This window comes from Oncorhynchus kisutch, linkage group LG9 (genome assembly GCF_002021735.2).
Source record: "Oncorhynchus kisutch isolate 150728-3 linkage group LG9, Okis_V2, whole genome shotgun sequence".
Taxonomy (NCBI): domain Eukaryota; kingdom Metazoa; phylum Chordata; class Actinopteri; order Salmoniformes; family Salmonidae; genus Oncorhynchus; species Oncorhynchus kisutch.
Window position 1 is genome coordinate 14,243,381 of NC_034182.2, and position 16,785 is coordinate 14,260,165.

The following is a 16,785-nucleotide window of genomic DNA, read 5'->3' on the forward strand; positions in this document are numbered from 1 at the left end:
TTTTAGGTTTTGCCTGATGCTCCTAGAGGCCTCAAATTAAGGGAACATTTTATAGCTAGAGTTTATTATAAGGGGTTACACACCCAGAACTTAATTTACGTTTAAACACTGGGTTAATGGAATTAGATATGGTCAAATCTATAACATTTTTTTATCCTAAAGCCATTTTCTTTGCATGCCTTGCTAGATGGTGTTGCAAAGCACAGTGTTACATTGACAGATACCACTGGCCCTGTGTTAGTTAGAGGTCTGCACATCTCAGCATCAGGGCTTTGAATCAGACAAGTTCATATCTATCTACAGAGCTTCTATCGGACCAGTTTACGATCTACTGAAGCTTCTGGGCACTTTACCTTTTAATTCAGGGATTTTTCTTTGGCATCTGGTAAATGGAGATGGCAATCTTCCCCTATTATAATTCTAGACAATGTTTCATAATTAGGCCTTATTGAAATGAGTGGCTTTTATGAAAGATGTAAGGTGTTTGTACAAGCTCCTGTATGATTTGTTAGACTGTGAAAGTTGGTTTATCTTCAACTTGTATCATGGGTAGCGCTCTCTGGTTGGCTTTGTTAAGTGGGATGTAGGAGGATGACTGCTAAAGTAACCCATATAAATATACTATAAAGCATTCATCATCTACACCTAATGCATATAGGTCTACTATGTGGCTCTTAGGAACCAGAGACCAGTACTGTTGAACATGGAAATGTATGAAAGTTTTTAAACATAAACTAGTTAGATGCATAACTGTTATTTGCCAAAGATTGCTAGCCCCCCTGTCTCTTCAGCTATGCCCTTGTAATGTTCGACGCTGCAGTGCTATATGCAGCGACTGTAAGATCTATACCTGGAATGATTCTGCTGACAGTGTTAGTGATGGTTCAGTACCAGGATGGGGATGAACACAGCAGCTGTGGGCTCAGCTTGGAGGAGACGGGATTGAACCGACATGTTATAATGAAAAAAAATGTTGCTATATTCTATTTATATTATTGATGATGCAGATTTATTTTTGTAGGTAACTTTTTTTTTTTTTTTTGCATTGTTACCAAATGTGGCCTTCTCTAAAGGACTGAATTCATCTATTAAAGATTTAAATTGTAAAAAAAAAAAAAAGGGAACATTGGTGAATCCAATGATCTGGCCACTGAATCAAAAATGCTGAACTAATAATGAGACCTGACTGCACTCCTATAGGCAGCTCCTAAAGGGGCAAACAGCAGTTGCTACGTAAGTTGATGATCTCCAGTACATAGCCATACTGGGGGTAGCTCATTAAGGTGTTGCAGTAGTACAAGGGCTGGGCAGCATAGCAGGGGCATCTGCATCAATAGGTGGGCAAGTCAGCGGTCGCCCAGGTGTATGGCACCTGCTCATAGATCTCCGGTTTCTACACCAGCATGTCTTTGCCTGTGTGCCTGGGGTCTCAATCTTCAGAGGGTCCCTGGAGTGAGCTTCTTCCTGTGGACTTCGGAGGCTGCGCCAGTGTGAAGTAGCCTCTTCATCATCCCGCATATCTCTGTAGTCAGGTCCTTCGTGTAGGTGGCTGTGAACTCAACTTACAGGTCCTGCTCTCTTCGTCTGAATAGCATCTCGTTGATTTTATTGGGAGGGCTCTCTAGGGGCCGGGCTGGGGCAGCCCAGACAATCTTCCCCGCTATTGGATACATTCAATCACTTTCAAATTAATTTACAGAGCTATAGATGTTAAGACACCATCCGTGATATCAAAATTCTAGTTTTAACCATGTTTTGAGGTGATACACTTTTGTTTACATCGACCTTGTTTACAAACACTGGAGTAAAGCAAGCTTATATTTGGGGTTCTTACAGGACAGTTAAAGGGCAATGCCAGCACTTCAACTTAATTGTAATTATTTACAGCACAATACCAGGGTTAACATATGCAAAACGGCGTTTTGTTGAGGGGGGAAATAACCCGTGATTTTGAAGTAGTGACATTTGCCGTGACAAGGGGAGCACAAAAATAGCCTCCCTTGGGCTGGAAACCTGTTGAGGGTTTTTTTTTTTTACCCTACCCTGTCACAAAGAAGCTTTAAATAAAAAACTAAAAACAAAAAAAACGTTTTAAACACATAAGCACGCCGTTTACACACACAGCATGTAGACAGGTTTGGTGCTGCAGATGATGACTGAGGTTGAAAAGTTGCGGAATTGCCCTTTAAACTAAGCTCAGAAAGCATTTATAGGCGTATATTCTTCAAGAATCAATGGGTTCCAAAAATGGATGTAGACTGAATTTATGCAAAATACAACAATTTCAAAGATTTTACTGATTTACAGTTCATATAAGGAAATCAGTCAATGGAAAATAATTCATTAGTTTGGGCCTCCGTCTAGCTGATCCTGGGTGTAATCATTAGACCAACAGTTGAAAACAAGAGTTTCTATTAGACAAATTCAGGTATGTTTATCCCCGTTTTCCCTTTGCTTCCATTTAAGATATATATTTTTTTCAACAGAATCGGCGGATTGAATACATCCCTGATCACGAGTAAACACGGTTCACTTTCATAGCAGCCAAGTTGCATTCCTTCTCGCATCTCTTCTCACCTCTTCCCTTCGCGTGTGGACTTCAATGCACAACACATCAGCTCTGTGACCAGGCGAAAAAACCTTTCCAAGCCAAACCGTTATACACAGCCTACATCGCTGTCACCATATTAGCTAAAGTAATGTCAGCATAGCTAATAGAAGTGTTAAGTAAACCCACTACAATCATGCAGTAACGTTACAGTGAGCAGTTACACCGGCGGGCCCCGGTGGCAATAAATTAGTAATACCAAAAGCTTACCTTGACTTGGAAGAGTTCCAGTGTTGTGTTGGAAAGTCATAGCCAGCAAGCCGACATGGCATCCTTCTGTTTGAGGAGGGTGTTTCAGTATGCTAAACAAGCTAGCTGCATTTGCTAAGTAAGTGAAACTGGAAAGAAATGACACTCTTTTGCTATTTCTGTCTTGCATCTCCATTTTGGAAGAAATGGATTTATTCAAAACTGTTCAACTATTGTCTTTTTCTTAATTTGAGTCAACTACTCACCACATTTTATACACAATACACAGTGCTAGCTAGCTAAAGTTTATGCTTTCAGTACTAGATGATTTCTCTCATCCTTTGATTGGGTGGAAAATGTCAGTTCATGCTGCAAGATCTCTGATAGGCTGGAGGACATCCTCCGGCTACATCATTGTACAACCCTACAGAGTGCTGTTGAGGCTACTGTAGACCTTTGCAAAACAGTGTTTTAATCAATTATTTGGTGACGCGATTATATTTAGTATAGTTATACCTAATAATAACTGCTTAATGTTTTACAATTCATGAAATTCACTGAGAAGGATGGTCCTCTCCTCCCTCCTCTGAGGAGCCTCTGCTGATACAAAAGTATGTGGACACACCTTCAAATTAGTGGATTCGGCTATTTCGGCCACATCCGTTGCTGACAGGTGTATTAAATCGAGCACACAGCTGTGCAATCTCCATAGACAAACATTGGTAGTAGAATGGCCTTACTGAAGAGCTCAATGACTTTCAACGTGGCACCGTCATATGATGCCATCTTTCCAACAAGTCAGTTCGTCAAAATATAAGTGCTGTTATTGTGAAGTAGAAACGTCTAGGAGTAACAACGGCTTAGCTGCGAAGTGGAAGGCCACACAAGCTCACCGAACGGAACTGGTGAATGCTGAAGCGCGTAGCGCATTCAAATCAACTGAGTTCCAAACTGTCTCATTGGGAGCTTCATGAAATGGGTTTCCATGGCCGAGCAGCCGCACGCAAGCCTAAGATCACTGTGCATAATGCCAAGCGTCGGCTGGAGTGGTGTAAAGCTCGCCGCCATTGGACTCTGGAGCAGTGGAAATGCGTTCACTGGAGTGATGACTCACGCTTCACCATCTGGCAGTCCGACGAACAAATCTGGGTTTGGTGGATGCCAGGAGAATGCTATCTTCCCTAATTTATAGTGCCAACTGTAAAGTTTGGCTGAGGAGGAATAATGGGCTGGGGCAGTCTTTCATGGTTTGGGCTAGGCACATTAGTTCCCGTGAAGGGAAATTTTAAAGCTACAGCATACAATGACATTTGGCGAAGGCTCTTTCCTGTTTCAGCATAACAATGGCCCCATGCACAAAGAGAGGTCCATAAAGAAATGGTTTGTTGAGATCGGTGTGGAAGAACTTGACTGGCCTGAACAGAGCCCTGACCTGAACCCCATCAAACACCTTTGTGATGAATTGGAACACCGACTGTAAGCCAGGCCTAATCGGCCAACATCAGTGCCCGACCTCACTAATGCTCTTGTGGCTGAAGGGAAGCAAGTCCCTGCAGTAATGTTCCAACATCTAGTGGAAAGACTTCCCAGAAGAGTGGAGGCTGTTATAGCAGCAAAGGGGGGACCAACTTCATATCAATGCCCGTGATTTTGGAATGAGATGGTCGATGAGCAGGTGTCCACATACTTTTGGTCATGTAGTGTGTGTGTATATAGGTGAAATTAATAATTCCTTTTGATGTTAATACTATGTAAAGCATCTAATCATGTTGCAATACGATTATGAAATAATAGCCCAATATAGACCTATTCAATCACAGTTGAGGAAAAAGTCAGTGGTTGTATTCCCTAAAAGTTTTTATAAAAACTGTAAATTTCAGTACCCCTCTGAAGGATTGCAGTTGGACAAACGTAGATAGGCCAACAGGTAAACATTTTCATACTTGTAAAAATGTCAAGAATGGACGAATCAATGTTGTTGCTAGCAAATCACGTGACTAGTTATCAAAACTCAAGTTGAGCATTCCTCAGCTAGGCCTACATAACCTGTTTCAGGCCTTCATGACATTACCCTGAAGAAGCTACAGTGATGACGAAACATTGGTGTTTTACCCAATACATTCTTGAGAGCTTACATATAGTGTGCGACTCTCTTTATTTTGATTTTGATAGCCTAATTTAAAGAATTTCCCATCAAACTAGCTACTTTACACCTTTTGGATCTATCCTCCCTCCCCCGCTTCTCTGTACCCACACGAGTGTGCACACTGCACTCTTCCAGCAGTCAGAAGTTATTTTGAACGTTTGTTAGTAGGTCTGAGAGTAGAGTAGTACTTACTTATTGATTCCAACTTGGTAAATAGTTTTCTCACTCATTATCATTAATGAATTACAGAGACAAGTACGTATGAATGACTAACACATGATGAAAAAAACACAGAGGCAGATGTCCGTATCAGAATAAACTATAAACAATCACAGGTAAAGACTGGTTAGCGTTTAGGCATTAACTCCTAAATCTTAAGGTTAGGCATAACTCAGAAGGGTTACGGTTTGGGATAGGCTTAAAAAATTTTTCTCTGAAACAAAAATCTCTAAAACAACATCTATGGCTGGATTGATAGATGTTTACGCCCATGCCATGCCAGTCCACAATGCCCTAGCAAAACCTATTCGAAGATAACATCGCTCACTGTTGCCCCTAGTGGCTGGTTTCCACGTCATTTCCTGACATAGTCAGACATGGATGGATGTTGAATACTGACTTGTATTATGGGTGACCTGGCTAAATTAGCTATGAATGTAAGAAATGTAAGTCAAGTTAATGTCACTTTTTTGCTATGATCACACCCTCTCTTTGAGCAGTAGGCTATACGTTTGCTTTCAGTGGGATGAGTGTATTTTGCAGAAAATAAAGGCTAATAATATACAGTACACTCTTGGCATTCTCTCAACCAGCTTCACCTAGAATGCTTCTCAAACAGTCTCAATTGGGTTGAGGTCGGGTGATTGTGGAGGCCAGGTCATCTAATGCAGCACTCCATTACTCTCATTTTTGGTCAAATAGCCCTTATACAGCCTGGAGGTGTGTTGGGTCACAGTCCTGTTGAAAAACATGCTGCAGAATGCTGTGGTAGTTGGTTAAGTGTTCCTTGAATTTGAAGTAAATCCATGACAGTCACCAAAAAAGCACCATCACACCTCTTCTTCCATGCTTCACGGTGGGAACCACACATGGGGAGATCATCCGTTCACCTACTCTGCGTCTCACAAAGACACAGCAGTTGGAACCAAAAATCTCAAATTTGGACTCCTCAGACCAAAGGACACATTTCCACCTTTCTGTTACTTGAACTCTGTGAAGCATTTATTTGGGCTGCAATTTTTGAGGCTGGTAATTCTAATGAACTTATCCTCTGCAGCAGAGGTAACTCTAGGTCTTCCTTTCCTGTGGTGGTCCTCATGAGAGCCAGTTTCATCATAGTGCTTGATGGTTTTTGCGACAGCACATGAAGAAAGGTAAAAGTTTTCAAATTTTCCGAATTGACTGACCTTCATGTCTTAAAGTAACGATGACCTGCCGTTTCTCTGTGCTTATTTGAGCTGTTCTTGCCATAATATGGACTTGGTCTTTTACCCAATAGGGCTATCTTCTGTATACCACCCCTACCTTGTCACAACACAACTGAATGGCTCAAACGGATTAAGAAGGAAAGAAATTCTGCAAATGAACTTTCAATAAGGCACACCTGTTAATTGAAATGCATTCCAGGTGACTATCTCTTGAAGCTGGTTGAGAGAATGCCAAGAGTTAGCAAATAGTGGCTAATTTGAAGAATCTGAAATGTAAAATATATTTTGATTTGTTTAACACTTTTTTGGTTACTACATGTTATTTTAATAGTTTTGATGTCTTCACTATTATTCTACAACGTAGAAAATAGTTTAAAAAAACAAAGAAAAACCCTTGACTGAGTAGGTGTGTCAACTTTTGACTGGTACTGTATATGTTAAATGTTGGCTTCAGGAGCATTAGATAATTAGCTATGAATGTAAGACGTTTCAGTCAATTCTTTTGTTGTTGTTGTGGGGGGGCACTTTGAGCACCTGCCCCTCCAAAGGTCTGTACATGGCCCTGCTCATATGGTTCCAGAGTTGTATCTGAATATAAAGCTGGAATTCTGACCAACAGGGTTGCTCTCTGTATTGCCAGTCTGGTGGACTTTGGAGAAAAGGTTCCTCTCATCCAAACTAACTATCACTGTGTATCAGGGAATGTCAAAAAAAAGATCAAATAGCCCTCTTTTTCTCCCAAACTGCACAACAGATCTCAAATGGAATGAAGGCCACCTTACAAAGCCTTTATCAACTACTTAAGCAAAAGAAATGTAAGCAATGGTAACTAAGGATTCTGATGATAAGAAAACAGGACAGGTCAACACTCATTTCCTCTCCGACCAATTTACAGCATGTGACATTTTAAATGTTCAAATACATCCAACCTCAGTAAGATCAACCTCGTCCAAATAGTGTGCACATAACCATATAGACCTGCTGCAAAGTTAGGCTACAGAGAGCGAGAGAGAGGCTATATGCTCTTGCACTTTCCCATTTGTTCACCTTTGAGTGTAGCCCACGGTTTTATTTCATTTTACTGACGGTAGAGGGCCCTAGGTGTCCTCCGCTTCCGTCTGGAACAGATGCAACGGTATGCAGCACGCCAATGTGTTATCAAAAGCTCAAGTTCAGCAGCGCCACTCCGTGTCTTGCAGCTGACCCTCGTTTGGAGATACCTTGACAGTGCTTGTGGTTGACCACCGTTCAGACTGGTTTGATCAGAGGACAAGTAGCGGTGTCCACCTTGCGCTCCTCTCTTCGGAACCCTAGGTCCGAAGTTGCGGGATTCTCTTCGGAACGCTGGGTCCGAATCTGTTGGATTCGAGTCAAGATATCGCCTCTCCTTGTTACAAGCTGTAGAAACATTGATTAACTTTTGTTCCTCCATCGCAGCTGCTTTCAGAACAAGGATTGTTTTACATTGACCAACCGTTTGGTGAGTCAACCTTTTATTATGAGATGAAGATTTCTTGTTTCTGTATGGAATGACATTGGTGTCCAAAAGTAACCTAACTGAAGTCACCTGGTTGTTCATAGGGCTACAACTGTAAAAACGACTTAGTTAGTCAGCTTAGTTTTATTTTATTTCACATGTATTTCTCATTATTTTTCTAAAGTTATTATGCAGTCTCCCTTTCTATTTCCACATACGCGTTGGTTCCACGTCAATAGCATGTCAATGTCAACTGTAGACTAATGATGTGACACATCTCCTACCTACCTGTTGCCAACAACTATGATATATTTTCTACGTTTTCATATTGAACAGGAACAAATCATTAAAGCACACTCTGACACATGCGGCAGCCTAGTGGTTAGTATGTTGGGCTTGTAGCCCACCCGAAAGGTAGCTGGTTCGAATACCCGAGCCGACAAAGTGAAAAATCTGTCGCTGTGCCCGTTGGGCAAGGCACTTGACCCTAAATTTGATCTAGGGGCGCCATACTACTATGGCTGACCCTGTTAAACACATTTCACTGCACCGATCTGGTGTATGTGACATAACACATCTTTATACTAATGAAAGGGCGATAGACATTTGAACAAATGCATCCCATTGTATTATCACATGCAAATACAACTGTATTTATATTATATCTGTAGGTCTATTAAAATGGTCAAGGAAAGACATTTCACGAGAGCAACATTAAATGAAGCTATACATAGTTTTTCATACTATAAAAACAAACAATGACGAACTTTGTTTTGGTAAGGCAATACAGTTGTAGTAAGCCCAATAAGGTATTTATAGTCATAAAAAAAATGGGTATATCATTAATTGAAACAACTAGAAATGTTACATTCTCTGGCTTTAATGTACAAGATGGTCTAATATGTCAGTTACCCCCAGTCCCTGTGCAAGCCAAGCAGTGAGAATTATCACATTGCTGCTCATTTCACATTCATGTCATCTAAGACTTGAGCTGGCTGTGTGGAGTGTTGTGTAACAGATCTGATCTTCTCAGAACACACACACACACACTCTCTCAGAGCCGAGTTCAACACAGGTTTGGCGGGAGGACTGCCAAGAGGCAGCTACTGCTCAATGTGACAGAATGAAATAATGGCATTTTACATTGTGAGATGTTTCAATGTGTATCCCATGATGTGTCCTTCAGCTTACCATCTGGAAAAATTGGAATGTTATATTATTCAGGCAGGGTGCAGCCTACTGAAATACATACAATTAGCGTTTAACCTTTTCAACAACTTCAACAGAAATTGAACATCGAATTACATCTTTGCTAATGTCATTTGCCACATTGACTCTGATAAACAGTGCGTTTATGAACAGTGCGTTTATGAACAGTGCGTTTATGAACAGTGCGTTTATGAACAGTGCGTTTATGAACAGTGCGCACATCAGACAGGTTTTTAGTGTCCCTTTGGAAAAGCTGTGGTTTTTGGAGGTCTTTCTTTAGCGTGTGGTGCACTATGCTCAAAGCACTCACTCAGGTCTCCACCCAGGGTTTGGAAGCATTCAGCCTGTAATCTGTCTACTGAAGTAACTACGACACACACCACATTCACTGCTGACTCAACGTTAAATGGCATGGGCACAGAGCTCTGGCTTTGGTGTGGAAAGAAAGAAAAATAAGTGTGCTTATTTTGAATATTTAGACAAGGTCTCGAGTGTACAGCCCTCAGGTGAAATGCCAGCACATTTAATTTTCCTCACCCTTGCTTATAACAGACTTTGATGGTATTTTCTTAAGCGATGGATCTTAAGGTAGTGTAGAACACAATTTTATAGAGAGGCAATGCACCTATCGCCCATATCTTCCCTCCACTCCCAGCTCTCTCTTCTCCGTATCGTTCTCTCACACACACCACCATACAGTATGCTCAGATCTCACTATCGCCCAAGGCTCTTTACGGCAGGATTCGTTATTCTTTTTAAACTCCAGATGTGTTCAATTTGTCACCAAGTCTCCCCCGGCCTCTTTTCCCACCTGACCACTTAGCAGCCACTTAACGCAATCCATCACAGGCCTTATTGAGGCTATTCATCTGGCCTCCTCTTTAAGAGACGTCATTGGATTACAGATAGGATAGTGTGGGCCGTGGGGGAACCTGTGGTACACGAAGTTGAGCCAATAAATGGCCAATGGCCAGGGAAGTGACACTGACGTTAGCAGGGCGAGGGACTTAAGTGATGGATTCCTCCTCCCCTTCTCCTCGGGTCTATTTGACCAAGGTGGGTGGGTGCTCAGAAGATGCTATCCTCACAGATGGGGAATGTTGTTTAAATGTTGTTGTTACGTTGCAATACGTGTGTCCCCAAACTGAGACCGACGTTGGCGCCAAACGGATAGACCGGGATGTTCCCGTCTAGAACCTTCAGCTTCCCTTGGCAGGAGAGAGAAAGTTGTGAGATAGATGATGCTCATTTCTCACACAGCTCCGGAGAGAGAGAGACAGGGCTTGGCACTGCAGCCCCTAGTGCAGCAGCATAGAGCTGTATAAACCCAGAGTGGTGGTGTGGCCTCAGACAGAGGTCTCCTGGCTCTCTGTTTATTGGGTCTGGATGGGGAAATGGAGGGATAGATGATGGGAGGGATGGAGAGGATGACCTCAGCGATGTTGACTGAGACACTCGTTTGCCACTCGAGCACCTTCGGCAGGCTAGGACAGGGCACAGATGGTGCACAATCATACCATATAAGGGCTCAATTTGAGAGGGAAGGCTAGGAGAGTGCTGTGTGACTGTACACAACAAGTCAGTGAGGGAGTGAGTGGTATTGAGGGATGGCTGTCGATGGCACCCGTGCCAGGATCTGAGAGAGATTGCGATTGGCTAATGGGAGGTGATTCAGCGCACTTCTTGATCTCAGCCAACCTGGTGTCAAATAAACAATGGCTGTGTCTCAAATTGAACTGCATTCCATATATAGTGTACAGGGCCCATACACTGTAGTCAAAAGTGGTTCTCTATGTATGGAATAGGGTGCCATTTGCAACGCAGACAATTTCACTCTGTATATATGGTGTACTGAGCAGCAACCATTTTCTAAATGAGTGGGGGGGGGGGGGGGGGGGGGTGAGAGACATAGTGCTAGAACATCATTGGGGCTGCCAGCCCAGGACTTAGACATACGTTTGCACTGTGATAATTAAAGTGTTTTATTTCTCTAGTGTGCATTCATTTCCTGTCATTCCCCGTCAAAAGGTGAAGCAATGCACTGTGTGTGATGTTTAGAGTTTATTTCTGTCGGTTTTCTTCAGCGCCAGCAGCAACACAGCTCTGCTGGTTTCTAGCTAAAGAGATTAGTGCAGAATTGACTGCTAATTTAGAGCACGGAACCATTTGCTTAATTTCTGAATGAATAATTCAGAAGACTGCCCTCCCACATATGCTCTCCCTCCCACACCAGCTCCAATACTAATGCAGCTGCTAACAGCCTTCCACGCAAAAAAAAAAGGAGTATGTGACTCATATCAGTGGTGATGCTGTTGCCCGCGGTAACGCTTCTGCAGATGGGCCTCATCCATCACTTCAGTAGGTGTGAGCATGTGTGTGTCTGTGTGTGTCAGGGCTAAGCCATTGATAAACAGGAGCCACAGTACCCTGACATATCCACAGCTTCTCGGAGAGATTCACTTTGCCTCACCCTCCCCAGTGATATGGAGCTCGTTCATATAATAAAAGACTATCAGAATGAGGATAACCAGAAATACCTGCAGCCACCTGTTCCCTTGAACCAAAATGGCTTCCAGCACATTGTGGGTATTTTAATTAGCACACCATTGACAGCCATTTCACAGCCTCAAAATAAATTACACCTGGGTTCTCAATACAAAGAAAGCTATAGAGAACACAACACTTACACATATTCTATATTTCTTTAATGCATTAGACATAAAATATTTTTCTCAGATCCAGACCTCATCCCACATAAACCAGATGACCTCGAATCGCGTGCCTTTTCCATTTTTACGACTCACTGCCTTGGAAATTGTATATCAAAGGCTTCTCGCCTGTCATTTCACATTGCCTCAGATCCCAGCAGGAAATACATCTAAGTTCATTTGTGACAAGCTGTTTCATATTAAAGCCTTAATCCCGTATTTGATGGTTTGCTTTCCCAGACATCCCAGCTCCCGTGTCTGGAACTGAGGATGGGTGGCTGAACCCGGAACACGCTGTGTGATCTATCGGCTCTGTGATTGGTCCGTTCTGGTTCCGGTCGCTACCTGCTGCCATGGCGAAGAGTCCCGAGATGAAGCTGGCCGTTTTCGGTAGAGCAGGAGTGGGTAAATCAGGTAGGAGGACCACTGACTGACTGTCTGTCTGTCTATCCATGTTTGTGTCTATCCATGTTTGTGTCTTTCCATGTTTGTGTCTTTCCATGTTTGTGTCTTTTTATTTGTTAATCTATTGGAGTGAGTCCATGAGATATGGCTTGTGGGCTTATTTTTGTTAGAAGAGCAGTATTTGTTTTAGTTCCCACGTTTCAGTGATGATTACACAATAAACTATCTACTAAATCAACCGCTGATTGTTGTTCTGGTCTGAAGTGCCTTACTTTACCCAAGCCAATTCAACACATTCTGAATCAGTTCAACACAAACTGGCAAAACTCTCCTGTATATCCTAATGCACATGTCAAACAGGGGTCACCATATTTAGTATGCTGTTTATTATGATATCTGCAGTAGCTAACAAGATAATGAAGAGCATATGTCTCTTGCACGGCACAATTGAAGACAGATTGCTCTCGATGGTGTTGGAAGATATTTATTTGAATGTTATCCATGTTTAAGAAGGCCATTATGTAACACAGATGTATGTGAAGGTCAAATAAGGGACTGTTTTGGAAACTGCGGAAAGATGCCAAATGATTCCATGAAAACCCGTATAGAACCGTAAGTACTGTACAGCAGGTTGTTTTGCAATGAACATGTATTATTAACCACTAATAGGTCATGTGGAATAAGGATTATCGCTCCTATAAAAGGGAGGTATGTTTTACAGCCCAGCCCTGTATATTGCAAGACTTCACACACATTACCCTCCTGTGACAGCCAAACTCAACTGGCGGACCGTGGTCCGGTTCCAGACCCAGTTAAGGGTCAATACGGACCGAAACATAATTTAGTTCTATAAAAGTCAATTATTTTTTAGATGGCTTTAAAAAACAAAATGTAATTCTTCCCACAACCAATGTGCCTAATATGCAGTGAGTCTGTAGCCCTTGTGAAAAGTGCCAATGTTATGACAATAGTAATATCGAGCTGATGTATCTCCTAAACACGGAGGTGAGAACAAACAAGATTAACCAACTCAAATCCCAATATGAGAGGTCCACCAAAGTCCATGTCGATTCCCTGACAGCCCAACAACATGCAATGGAGTATTCACTGAGGATAGCCTGGGTTTTTGGGAAAACACGAAAAAACTTTTTCTGATGGTAAAATAATAATGTGTGAAGTTGCAGACACCTTGCTTGAAGGTAACAAAATAATTAGCTTAGGGAAAGATCAGATCCCACTGTCAGATTCCACAGCAATGTGAACTGTAATATTAGCTGAAGATTTGACTTTACAACTTGATGAGGCTATTCAGAATGCACCATGCATTTCATTAGCTGTGGATGACTCAACAGATAACATTGATGATGCCCAGCTTCTGGGGTTTGTCAGATTTGTATAATGAAGCAAAGAAGGAATTGTTGGGATTAACAAATCTAGAAGCACCCGTGCGGGGAGAGGATACCCATGAGACCTTCAAAGGGGTGCTGACAAAAAGGGGGGATAGATCTGAAATCCGTGGTCTCCCATCACAACAGATGGCGCTCCAGCCTTGATAGGAAAAGAGAGGGGTGGCTGGTTGCACGTTTTGAAAGAGGACCACCCTAAACCTGACGACATACCATTGCATCACCCATCAATCTGTCCTGTGTGCCAGTCTGGGAAAAGAGTATTCTAAGGTCATGACAACGATGATGAACTTTTTGAGAGCAACATCATCCCTATAACACCGCCTGCTACGAGGCTTTCTGACAGAGACCAATGCCATTTTTATTACTTACTATTGCACAGTATCATATTGCTCAGCAAAGGCAGGGTTTTGGAATGCTTTTGGGCCATTCGGGAGGAAATGAAAGCTTTCTTATTAGACCAAAAGAGTGAGAAGGCAACTCTGTTGTCTGAGTTTTTGGAAGATGAGAAGACTGTGACGGGGACTGCTGATCAGTTGCATTTTTGACAGACATTACATCACACCGTAACAATGTTACGCTGCAGGGACGGGACAACAGTGTGTGATATAACAGCTGTCCGGGCTTTCCAGAGGAAATTTGAGCTTTTCCAGAATGTTCTCCAGGGAGAACTGGTCCACTTCCTCAATCTTCTGGTGCAAATGCAGGGAGACTAAGATGTTCCCAACCATGTTGATTTCATCCAGAAGCTAATGGATAACTTCAAGGCTTGCTTTGATGATTTCACTGTTGGAAGAGAGCTACTGCTGCTCATCCAGAACCCCAAAATGGAGTTGATTGAGTTGCAAGAAAATGTGTCTTTGAAGGAGCAGGCTTGTGATTGGGACCCTGTCACTTTCTGGGGAAAGACTGTGCCTGCAGTTGATGTCCTTGTTCTCAAAAAACTTGTACTACACATCCTGACCATGTTTAGCTCCACATACAGCTGTAAATCAGTCTTCTCCACAATGACCTTTCTTAAAACAAATACCTCACCAGTGAACACCTGTACCAGTGTCTCAGCGTTGTTCTCACATCATTTGTGCCAAAGTTCAAAGCTTTCTCTCTCTCTCTCTCTCTCTGTCTCTCTGTCTCTCTCTCTCTGTCTGTCTCTGTCTCTGTCTCTCTCACTGGCAGGAGACAGTACAATTTATCTCGTTGATACAAGGGAAAGGCCCAGAGTGGCTTATACATGAATATTGCCCACAGTGACTTTCTGAGCATTCAGATTATTTTTGTTCAACTCTCCTTTGTTCTCCAGAAAACATGCCATCACTAACACAGAGAGTGTGCTGCCTACATACAGACTTGAAATCATTGGCCACTATAACAAATGAATAACTAGTCACTTTATTAATGCCACTTTAATAATGATGTTTTCATATCTTGCATTACTCATCCCATATGTATATACTGTATTTTATACCATCTTGCCTATGCCTCTCGGTCATTGCTCATCCGTATATTTATGTACATATTCTTATTCCATCTAGAAGTACAAGCATTTCACTACACTTGCAATAACATCTGCTAACCATGTGTATGTGACAAAATTACTTTTGATATTATTTAATAATTCAAGGCCCATGTACAATGGTTCACAGTGCACTTTTTGAATAGACAACTGTGCAACCACTTTTGTTCTTCAGCAAAGTAGATGCAATGATGCACATGTTTACATTCAAAAGAAAGAAGTTGTAATTCATTCAAATGTGTCTTATCGTCTCAGATGGCGCGGGAGGGAATGGCTGCGGTTTTATGGGCTCTAAACAAACTGTGCTATATTGGTTTTTTTTGTGCGTTTTCTGTAACTTATTTTGTTGCTGCTACCATCTCTTATGACCAAAAAGAGCTTCTGGAAATCAGAACAGCGATTACTCACCTTGAACTGGATGAAGAATTTCTCTTTTAATGAGTCGGACGAGAGGGATTTACTCCAGACACCCGAACAGGCCCTCATCCCCGTCATTCGCAGGAGAAAAAGACTGAAGAGGTACCTCGGAAAGAGATTGGAGTGCCTTGTGAGGCTCCGCCGACGAGTGGCTAATCTGCCTTTGCCATCTGTACTATTGGCCAATGTACAATCGCTGGATAATAAATTGGACGAACTAAAAGCACGTATATCCTACCAACAGGGCTTTAACTGTAATCTTATGTTTCAATAAGTCGTAGCTGAACGACGACATAAATAACATACAGCTGGCGGGTTATACACTGTATCGGCAGGATAGAACAGTAGCCTCTAGTAAGACCAGGGGTGGCGGTCTATGTATATTTGTAAACAACAGCTGGTGCACGATATCTAAGGAAGTCAAAGTTTTGCTCGCCTGAGGTATCTCATGATAAGCTGTAGACCACACTATTTACCGAGAGTTTTTATTTGTATTTTTCATAGCTGTCTACATACCAACACAGACTGATGCTGGCACTAATACCGGACTCAAAAAGCTGTATAAGGCCATACGTAAAAAGGAAAATGCTCATCCAGAGGCAGCGCTCCTAGTAGCCGGGGACTTTAATGCAGGGATACTTAAATCCGTTTTACCTCATTTCTACCAGCATGTTAAATGTGCAAGCAGAGGAGGCAAAAAATTCTAGACACATTTACTCCACACACAGAGACGTTTACGAAGCCATCCCTCCATTTGGCAAATCTGACCATAATTCTATCCTCCAGATTCCTGCTTACAAGCAAAAATTAAAACAGGAAGCACCAGTGACTAGATAAATAAAAAAGTGGTCAGATGAAGCAGATGCTAAGCTACAGGACTGTTTTGCTTGCACAGACTGGAATATGTTCCTGGATTACTCCGATGGCATTGAGGAGTACACCACATCAGTCACTGGATTTATCAATAAGTGAATCAATGACGTTGTCCCAACAGTGACTGTACTTGCATACCCCAACCAGAAGCCATGGATTACAGGCAACATCCGCACTGAGCTAAGGGGTAGAGCTGCCACTTTCAAGGAGCGGGACTCTTTTCTCTGTATACATCAATGATGTTGCTCTTGCTGCTGGTGACTCTCCGATCCACCTCTACGCAGACGACACCATTATGTATACTTCTGGCCCTTCTTTGGACACTGTGTTAACTAACCTCCAGACGAGCTTCAATGCCATACAACTCTCCTTCCGTGGCCTCCAACTGCTCTTAAATGTAAGTAAAA

At 42.3% G+C, this 16,785-nt stretch overlaps 1 protein-coding gene across 1 annotated transcript in view; it reads left to right on the forward strand.

Annotated features, from left to right (window-relative positions):
• Nucleotides 1–7,510: 7,510 nt before the first annotated feature.
• LOC109896400 (ras-related and estrogen-regulated growth inhibitor) overlaps nt 7,511–16,785 on the forward strand; it is a 57,461-nt gene continuing 48,186 nt past the window's right edge. The window contains exons 1-2 of the mRNA XM_020490654.2: nt 7,511–7,850; nt 12,005–12,178. Coding sequence (XP_020346243.1) covers nt 12,118–12,178 — 61 coding nt within the window. The 5' untranslated portion in view covers nt 7,511–7,850; nt 12,005–12,117. The remainder of the gene's footprint in view (nt 7,851–12,004; nt 12,179–16,785) is intronic.